This window comes from Mastomys coucha, unplaced genomic scaffold (genome assembly GCF_008632895.1).
Source record: "Mastomys coucha isolate ucsf_1 unplaced genomic scaffold, UCSF_Mcou_1 pScaffold7, whole genome shotgun sequence".
Lineage (NCBI taxonomy): Eukaryota > Metazoa > Chordata > Mammalia > Rodentia > Muridae > Mastomys > Mastomys coucha.
In genome coordinates this window covers 80,703,505-80,713,893 of record NW_022196913.1, presented here as the reverse complement: position 1 = coordinate 80,713,893, position 10,389 = coordinate 80,703,505, and the positions used below count along the sequence as shown (strand labels likewise).

The window sequence follows — 10,389 nt, the reverse complement described above, 5'->3', positions numbered from 1 at the left end:
TTCTAATCGTTATAGATTAAAAGGAAGCTCTAGCTTTGGACCTCTCATGATTTGAATCTCATACATTAGCTGCTGGAAGGAAGATACCTTCTCACTCGGCTATTAAAGGAGACCAAACAACAACTGTGTTGAGGGCTACAGAGGTTTAACTGAGAACAAGCCCTTAACAGTCTAGGACAATTTGTGCACTAACTGTACACTCCTATAAATGGTAGGATCATATTTTAAGGTCAAGGAAAACATAAAGCCAAGCACATGATTCAATCTAGTACTTTCCATTCTGGCACTTGGAGAAGAAAGGAGGGAACATATTGGTGTCCTTTGCCACCAGAGATGTCCCTCTGCTGTGCTGAAATGGGACCTGTCAGGGTTTAAAAACAGAACGCCGTCAGGGCCATGGCACATCTTGGCAAGAAATGCTTTGCATAGTTTCCACCATCACAGGCGCTCCTTCCCACTCACACCCTGCTTCTATTTAAATCCCAGGCACCTCTCTCAACCACATTCCCTCTTTAGCCAGTGCCCAGGCTGTCAGCAGAGAAGAAACAGGTAGCATGGCTCCTGGAGAAAAGGAAAGGGAGGCGGGGCCGGCCAAGAGTGCTCTCCGGAAGGTCCGCACAGCAACCCTGGTTATCAATTTGGCACGAGGTTGGCAGCAGTGGGCGAATGAGAACAGTACCAGACAAGCCCAGGAGCCTGCAGGCTGGCTGCCGGGAGCAACTCATGACCTACCTCACACTCCTAAAGAAGCCAGTTCTTACCAGCATGCCCCCAAACCTCCGTCTCCAAAGCCAAATGGAGACGGAGAGGGACAATGCTCAGAAGAAGCCACGGAGGTCTCCCACATCAAAAGGAAAGAGGTGATCAGAACGGTTGTCAGCAAGTCTTATGAGAGAGGAGGAGACGTGAACTACCTGAGCCACAGGTATGAGAATGATGGTGGCGTGTCTGAAGCTATTCAGCCAGAGAATGACATTGACAGAATCCTTCTCAGTCACGACTCGCCAACACGGAGAAGAAAATGCACCAACCTGGTATCTGAGCTGACCAAGGGCTGGAAAGTGATGGAGCAGGAGGAGCCCACGTGGAAGAGTGACAGCGTAGACACAGAGGACAGTGGCTACGGAGGGGACCTGGAGGAGAGGCCTGAGCAAGATGCAACGCATGTGGCTCCTGCCAGGATCAAACGCCCCTTGCTCTCTCAGTAAGTGAATGCCTTCTTCCACTCTTTATGCCTCAATCACAAGGAGTTCCAACTAGTATTAAAAGAGGGCGGATGATGAATTGCCAGTTAGAGTAGGTCCTTTAGCACATTCCTGACCTGAAAGAACAGTGCTAACTTTGGCTGTGGGTCTTCTGGTCCATGCCATCACTATTTACCTACAAATGGGAACTGCTGTCAGCACTCTTCTCGGGCTTCCTGAATTAGACTTGTACATGGACCACCTTCTTGGTGTGGTAGAAATGCATATAAGCTTAGAAAATGAGACACTTAGACACTAAGACATACCAAAGTCACATGAACACTAAGTGAGGCAGCTGGAAAGGTTGGATCAGAGCTTGTTTCATAATCCCCATGCTACTCGAATTTTCTTAGCGTAAAGCAAGGTATCAGTTTGATTGATCCCGGTAAACCTCCAAAGTGCAGGGTTTTAGTACAAGTGAAGGGCTTTAAAACAAAGAGAAAAAAAAAATCATGGCCTTTTACTTTTCTGTATGTACGCACATGAGTGTGTGTATGCATTTACGCGTGCACGTGTGCATTCCCTGTCACTCGACACTCATATACAAGACAAGTATCTCACTGAACTTGAGGTTTGCCATTTTGGCTCACCTGGCTGGCCAGCGAGCATCCAGGAATCAATCAGTCTGTCCACTTCTCAGTGCCGGGCTTCTATAAACATTGGCCATATTTTTATTTTATTTTTATGTGGAGTCTGGAGATTCAAACTCAGGTCCTCATCTTTACATAGCAAAAACTCCTAACCAATGAGTCATCTCTCCAACCTAGTTTGATAATTACTCCTAGTCCTTTCCCCTACTCCAGTAAAAAGAATGCTCTCCTTGGACTTTGGAATAGTTACCAGTATGTAAAAAGATTCAGAAGCCTGGCTCTCAAGCCTGTTAGAAAGGAGAACAAAGGTCCTAATTGCTGATCAGCAATGACAGCACTGCAATTTAGATAGTAATCTTGATACGTGACCCTCCCCTCCCACCTCTCCCACGGATTAAATTAGTGCCAGTCTCTGGGCAGTGGCAATGACCAACATTTCTGTGCATAGTGGAATGGGGAGCTGGGGTCCTTTAGCCACAAAGACAACTACGCACTGACTGTGGGGGTGTCACATCCATCTCCCTTCATAACCATTGCAAACTTTTACTGGGAAATTCCTTCTTAAGACCTCTTGACCCACTGAAGCTGTGATGCAGGTGAAGCACATTTCCTAGAGCTCTCTCAAGCTTAAGAAATTTCAATATACTTGTATTGTGTATAGTTCTGTATGGGAGTTTCCCCAGTTAACCATACTGCATGTTTATCTCCCTTTGGCTCTGAAAAACAAACAAAACAAAGCAAAACAAAACAAAACGAAAAACCAAATACATTCCCTTCCCGTTCTAGCCTAACACTGAGAGGGCTTAGCCAGAGGATTTTCTGAAACAAACGTGGGAATTGATGAAATTTCGCCATCTAGTGGATATTATTTCTTGAAAATAATGTGAGGGTGCACTTAAACCATATATGGGTTTGGTGTCTGCTCTTGATGGGCTGCATGTGTATCTTTCTTGCAGCAAACACTTGCACCCTGCCACAGTGATGACTTAATGAGTCTCCTAAACTCAGGCTATCCTGACAGGACAGAGCTCATGACCTCAGGGACCAAAAACTGAAATGTTTTAGAAGCGGTTAAGCAGTTACTGTGTGATCCACTGACCGCTATGTCACCTGAGCCCATTTGTCACGAAGAATTTAGAAGTTTGTACCTTGACAGATAAGCCTGGCCCACTCCTGGGCTTTGAGCAGTGATTTATGAGTGCTCACAGGGCCCTGCCATGCCACCCACAGAGACAGTGCAAGAACTTCTTGTCACATCTTCCAGTCCAAAGATTCCAGGTGTGAGGCTACTTAGTGCTCTGGAGGTAAAGGTGGGTGCTTTGTGAAGATGGACTCCTTCCTCGGCTACAGACTCAGTATTTTTTAAAAGTTGCATCCTGACAGCTTAACTTGGCTTCAAAGCCCAGTCTTAGCCTACTGCTTAATAGTTTTGTGTCTTTAGGGGGCTCCTTAGTCTCTGTGGCTTCAGTTTCTTCATCTACACAGCTGAAATATTACCCATCTTTAAGACTGGAGAATAATAACGAAATGTTTAGAAGAATGCCAGCATACAGTGTTCAATAAGTGGTTTTGGTTTTCTACCTGTGCAACCAGATACTTTAAAAATGTGTTTAGCGACTCTACTGTATGTAAATAGGCTTTCATAAAAACAAACAAGCAAATAAACAAATATGGAATTCTATGTAGAACTACTCCAATCTGTATAGTAGTACCAAAATGCATGTTTGGGAAATAGCTGATAGAGGGTATCAGAAGCCCTCTAAGAACTGATTCCAGTTCAATAATGTTCATGACATGCAACATTTTAGTAGATACCCTCACACTCTATGTAAGGGATGTTTTGTGGTCTGTTTTTCTAAACTTGAGTTTAATATCACTAGTGTCTAACCCATTATTGTTATTGATAAAGTAGACATATATTATATCATGACAGAAACTATATGTGGGAAGGACATAGGGTCCATGGCACTTGCTGTTCATGTATTCACCTTGCTTCTCCATTTTTCTCCTCTAGGGCAAACAGGTACTCAGAGACACTCAATTGTAAGGCTCATCGGAAATACAGCCAAGTGGACAACTTGAAAGGGAGGTGGCAACAATGGGCTGATGAACACATACAGTCCCAGAAGCTCAATCCCTTCAGTGACGAGTTTGACTATGACCTGGCCATGTCCACTCGGCTCCACAAGGGAGACGAGGGCTATGGCCGCCCCAAAGAGGGAAGCAAGACAGCTGAAAGGGCCAAGCGAGCCGAAGAGCACATCTATCGGGAAATTATGGAATTGTGCTTTGTTATCCGCACAATGGCTCGCCACAGACGAGATGGCAAGATCCAGGTTACTTTCGGAGAACTCTTTGATAGGTATGTTCGCATTTCTGATAAAGTGGTGGGCATCCTCATGCGTGCCAGGAAGCACGGACTGGTGCACTTTGAAGGTGAGATGCTGTGGCAAGGCCAGGACGACGATGTTGTGATTACTCTCCTTGAGTAAGCCCGCACCAAATCCATTCTGTTAAATGATAATGTATTACAAGCTCGAAGGCAAGCTGCTCTGGGATGTTATCAATATTAAATGATTTTATATAAATGGCTTTTGGTGCTGTTTCTATGAGGTTACTATGGGAAGATTTTGACAAAAGGCACTCAGAACATTTTAGAAGAATGTATTAAGACTATAATACACTGGGGCATAGAACCTTCACAGGGCCAAGGGCCTCTCTGCCCATTGATGACCGACTTGAGCATCCTCATGTTCCAGTGTAGGGGAATGTCAGGGCCAGTAAGCAGGAGAGGGTAGGGTCGGGAGCAAGGGGAGCGGGGAGGGAACAGGGGTTTGTTTTTGTTTTTGTTTTTTATTTATTTTATTTTTTTTGGAGAGGAACCTGGGAAAGGAGATACTGGATGACATGTAAATAAAGAAAACATCTAATAAAAAAAAGAAGTTAAAGTAAAAAAAAGACTATAATACATAGTATATTGATATTTGGAATTCCACTTACCTTTTTAAGCAAAAGTTTCAGGCCTTCATTGATAAAATTATTATAAGTTGAAAAATTACACATTACAAGTAAGAAAACTGACCTTAGATAAAGTAGAACAGCATCTCAATGTAAGTAATATTTTAGGGGAAAAAATTCCATTAAGCTGAGTAAAATTTCAAGTTTAGCTTAAAAAAAAAAAATCATTACCAGCTCAGAGTGGCCTCCAACTCTAAGGATGACTTCAAACCCTTGTATGTCAGCTTTTCCTCTGTAGTGCTGGGACAAAGGCTTACATGCAATCATCCCCACTTTGTTAGAGTGCTAGGGCTCAGACCGAGGGCAGAGGGCCTGCCCAGGAAGTACTCTATTTTCGAGAATATTCTCTCCACTCTTTTGAAAAAAAAAAAATTCACAGCACCTTTATTGCATAAACAAAGTTATAATTCAAGATGTTGAAGATCCTCTGTGTGGTTCGATTTCAGCCAGGTTCCTTTAGTGAGCCCTCCTCATTCTGATATGAACAAGTCCTACAGAAACAGTTGCTATCAGTGGCCTTATGACCCACACAGATGGTGCGTACCAGGAAAGTGGGACACAGGTGGGAGGTTTAGACTTGTCTTTTTGCAGCTTCATGAGCAGGTCTGATTTTTGCTGAAGGTCTTACTGGGTAATGCTGCTTACATTTATGCTAACAAATGAACAATAAATAGAGAAATTCTATGAAGTGAATATTCAATGGAGAAAAATCTCATAGAACATTTAATTTAAAACATGGGACATATTTCCTTCCTGTTGTAATAAAAAAAATGTCATAAAACAAAAAGTCACCAAAATAAACAAATACAGTATCAGTTCTTCTGAGGTATAGAAAAAGCTAATTTAATACAAGGAAGGTAACACTGACCTGCCTGGGACCAATTTTTTTTTTCCTTAATGTGTATTATAACTCTAAAGCCAGATGAACAGAATGTGACTACAATTTTTACTGAATTTGCAAAAGCTAAAATTAAAATGGTTATAATACTTTGTATAACATATATTATATAATACTTTGTATTATAACAAATAAATAATAGTATTATAACAATTAAATATAAAAATGTCATTATTTGGGCTGGAGAGATGGCTCTCCTTAAGAGCACCGACTGCTCTTCTGAAGGTCCTGAGTTCAAATCCCAGCAACCACATGGTGGCTCACAACCACCAGCAACGAGATATGACTCCCTCTTCTGGAGTGTCTGAAGACAGCTACCAGTGTACTTACTTGTAATAAATAAATAAATCTTTTTTAAAAATGTCATTATTTTATTTCAAATTAATAGGAATCTGTAATTGTTACATGCCAGACATAATACAGATTAAACTACTAGGAATTATCAATGATTGCTTCAAGCTAAAAATTTCAACATGTTTAAGGACAAATACACGATTTCATTTCCATACTAGTATGAGTAACTAACTAGTCCTGACTCATATTCCTAGTGGGATTTCTCATGTATACATACACACGTATTTGCCACAGTGAGAAGCATGTCAGAGCTGAAGAAAACCAGCAGAGTGGGAACTATTACTGTTTTTGTTGCTTTTGTATTATTTTTAGATTAGATTCCCAAAACACTTTGTGTGTGTTTGAAACAAAACAAATTCAGACTTGAACTTGGGATACTCCCAGTATCAGCTCCTGCTTCACAAGCTCCTGCTTCTTCATCTCTGCATAGAAAGATTTTGCAGGTTTTGGAATAAGACTTATTCAAAGTTCAACTTGTTTGAACTTAATACACTGAAAACCCTTTCCCTACTGTGAGGCCAAGTTAGATCACATCTATTCTCAGCTTATTTCTGGGCTTTAACTTTCAAATGCCAATCCCTTTCCTGATATCGACATTTCTCAACACCATGTAAGCTAGAATTCTGTGTGAGGACTCTAAGGCCGCCGTACCGCTTCTTAGAGGGAGCACTAGGTATCAGGCACATCTCGGTAGGCAGCTCGCAGCGGTCACCATAGCTCTCCAGTAACACAATGAGTGGTTAATGCTTTGCAATTTTTTTCTTATATTCTATTTTATTGTGCTTAATATTGAATTGTAAGACTATTAATTAGTCCTATAATTTTTCTTCACTTCAAATCCAAAACTATTCTCTCCCTAAAGAACAGAGAAATTTGTACTTGAAAACGTAGAGAACATTTTGACCAAAAACAAAATGAGAAAGCCCAGGAAAAAACCAAAGGGAAGACCTGTTTTAGTCACAAGGTATATAAAATGATTAATTTTATCATAAGTAGTTCTAAATTCCTAGCAGCATGCATTTGCTCTCCCAACCCCCAAGGTTTCCCCTTATCCTTCAGTCCTCCCTAGTCTGGCTCTTGACTCTTCCTTCTCAGTGTATGCCAGTTGCTGACTTCCTGACTCAGGCCCTCCTCATTCTGCTAACAACCGGAGGAGGGAACACCTGAGCTTTGGGTCATTTTTCATCCCATATTGTGTAGTACATCACACCCATAAATACTTCATTTTTTTTTCTCTTTCCCTTTGAAACACCAGTTGCTATCCTATTTATCAACAGAAATGTAAAATTACCGGAGCCTGTTTTATGGTACAGTTGTAACTCTGTGAGCTAGAATTCTTTTACAACCCTTCCACTCAGTCATTGTGAATCATTGTAAGACAAAGCATGTAGCCCATGTTGTGCCATGCACACTTTGCGTGACGGTGGTATTTGAGGCGTAAACTTCAAGTCAGTCTCCTGCCTCCGCATTGTCGCCTGGTACCCCAAACTCAGAGGTAGTCCAGATATGTCCTCATACTTGTGTGCTAGGGGCTCACCAAGATATCACTTCTTTACAACTAGTAAGAGAAAATTCGGACATTGCTCTCTGACCTTCACCAATGTTCCAACGTCCTAGTCAAACCCTGGCTTGGAATGTTAAGCCATCCAAACTAATTGCCTCCAGCATTGTGGGTAGGGCACTGAAGCTCACAGAAAGAGCTTATCCCAGGACAAGGTCAAGTAAAATCCTCATTCTCAGTCATGTACTACAGCTGAACCACTCCTAGGAATTAGCAAGAGACTGTCTCTACTTCCCCAAAAGATTAGCATAGTGGGCGTTTTACCTAGGATGGGCTGGACCTTAACCTGAGAGTGTACTTGTGTGTAAGAGACTGTCTGCAGCATTGAGCATTCTAGATGCAGCAGTTGGCATTCAGCATTTGGACTCACTCGCACTCGGACTAGTACCAGAACTCAGGTGGACTAGGACTCAGATTCATGCAATCCAGAGCCCCCCCCCCCCCCCCGGGGCCAGAGCACTTGGGCCCGGGGGATGCAGCACCAGTGGAAATTCAAGAGATTGAACATTCGAGATTCGAGCATTCAGCATTGAGGACTCGAGATTCAAGCCTCTACCCTCCTGGCTCGCGCACCCACAGCCCCCTGGGACTCTGGCCCGTCCCATGCGGCTTGGAGTGTGCTTGGAGCCCGGGGGTGCTGCACCAGTCCATAAGAGATGGTTGCTGTTTTAGACCTAGTATGTTTTAGATGGCCTCAGATGTACCTCAATTACTGAGCTGCCAGATTTTTAATTTTTCTCTTTTGCAATGATTCTAAAAGCCTCATGTCAATTTTTAAAGAAATACACTCAGACCTTACACCACTCGTGTTGAGTCTGTTTGTCAAAGCCGAATCCCGTGCACACCTGGCCAGAACCCATCGTCCCGCGGAACAAGGGACCCTGTAAGAAACCCCAGTCCGTGGCAATGTTGAAGTGGTCCCATAGCATGGATGTCCCCACTTTATTCTTCATACCCTGGGCACTTCTTAGTACAAAGCTGGTCAGTGAGTTTTATTTAATTTATAGGCTGACCTGCATACACTATCGTGAGCTTGCAGAGCAGTTTCCATTGTGTTGTGCTTCCTTGTGCTCAAATATGGGGGAGATTCTGTACTTATTCATTTGGGTGGAAGTTCTACTCCCCAAAGAATTCTTGCAGGTAAAATTTAAGCAATATAAAATATATATGCATACAAAATAGGTTATGTTTGTATAAATGCTCATCAAGATGTTTTGAAAATAAGGGGATTAAGAAATAGGAATGACAAGACATGAGTGCAGAGACAAGCTAACATCTTTCCAGAGTATACTGCTTATAAATAGGTTGCATCTCACCACCATTGGACACAGGCAAAGGAATTAAGTTTGCTGGTCAAAGGAAAGTTCATGGCTTTAGTTGATATTGACAAGTTTCCCAGCTCACATTCACATTCCCTTTGATATGGCTATTATTGGTTATTTTAAGTCTCCTGAAAACTGCCACTTACTTCTATAACTTTTCCTTATTCATGGAGAGATTGTTCTGCCCCACCACCTGCCTTACAAGTTCAAAACTAGTAAGGTTTGAACACTTTGGTCTCAAAAAGAAACTACCTACCTAAGCCTACAGTTAGTTTTTATTTAAATACCGAGAATTACCTACCTGGGCCAGGAATTGTAAGGTTTTAGTTTGTATGTTAAGGTGGCTGGCTACCTACCTACCTACCTACCTACCTACCTACTACCTACCTACCTACCTACCTACCTACCTACTACCTATCTATCTCTTCTTTTACCAGACTTTCATATGACATTTTCAAAAAACATTTCTCTATTTCACACACAGTCAAGTTTAATAAAGATATTCACAATATCTTCTTGCCTTCTTTAATGACACCTCTAGTCTTATTAGTTAATTTCTGTTCTTTGTTAATTTTTTTCTAACAGGTAAAAACTGATTATTCTCAGATTGTTTTGCATCCTTCTAAAATTGTATTGACTTCTGCGTTTTTATATATTTTTTGTCACACCTACTTTAGGTACAATTTCTTTTTCTTTTAACTTGAGAGGGAAGCTCAGAGCTTTTTTTAATGCTGGTTAATATTATTTGAAGAAAAGATAAAAGGATCTATTTCAAGAATCCTATTTTACATCAGGTCTATAATCTCCAGGGGCATTTCAACCACAGGGATATTATTTTATTCATTTAAAAATGTATATTTTGAAACAGAACATTCAATATTTTCTTCAAATTGATAATTCCTCCTACCATACCTGGGAGTAGAGTCTGACCTACATGCTCGGTTTTTCCTTTTTATACACTGGCAACATGATAATACCACATGAGAGTTCTTAAATCAAAAGCCTAAGGATGCCCGATATATTATCTATATTTTGGGAATTAACATATGTATTAAACATATATACATACACATACATACAAATAAAAATATCTATACATACATAATGTATTTTGGTCATAGCTTTCTTTAAAAGGCGATACCCAGTTGGTAGTTAGATCTTGTTAAGCACAATTCTTAAACTTCTTTCACACTTCTTTCCATTTTTATTCTTTAAGTTTTTTCTTATTGAGGCTTCATTTCCCCCCCAACCCCAACTCTGGATTTTACAATAGACTTGCTTATTTTTTCTTCCATCTCTAGATTTTTTTCTGTTAATCTATTTTTTTTTCCCCACAAATAGTTTTCCTAAAGGGCGCATTTGTCCATGTTATTCTTCTACTCAACTATTCTCAAATGTTCCA

The 10,389-nt window shown here is 41.1% G+C and overlaps 1 protein-coding gene across 3 annotated transcripts in view; it reads left to right on the top strand.

Annotated features, from left to right (window-relative positions):
* The first annotated feature begins 448 nt into the window (after positions 1-448).
* Positions 449-10,389, top strand: part of Abra (actin binding Rho activating protein) — a 31,963-nt gene continuing 22,022 nt past the window's right edge. The window contains exons 1-2 of one of the 3 annotated variants that reach the window (XM_031359091.1): positions 449-1,204; positions 3,849-4,196. In XM_031359091.1, coding sequence (XP_031214951.1) covers positions 555-1,204; positions 3,849-4,196 — 998 coding nt within the window. In that variant the 5' untranslated portion in view covers positions 449-554. Of the gene's footprint in view, positions 1,205-3,848; positions 4,427-10,389 lie in introns of those variants that run through there. The other 2 variants (XM_031359092.1, XM_031359090.1) reach the window with 2 other exon arrangements.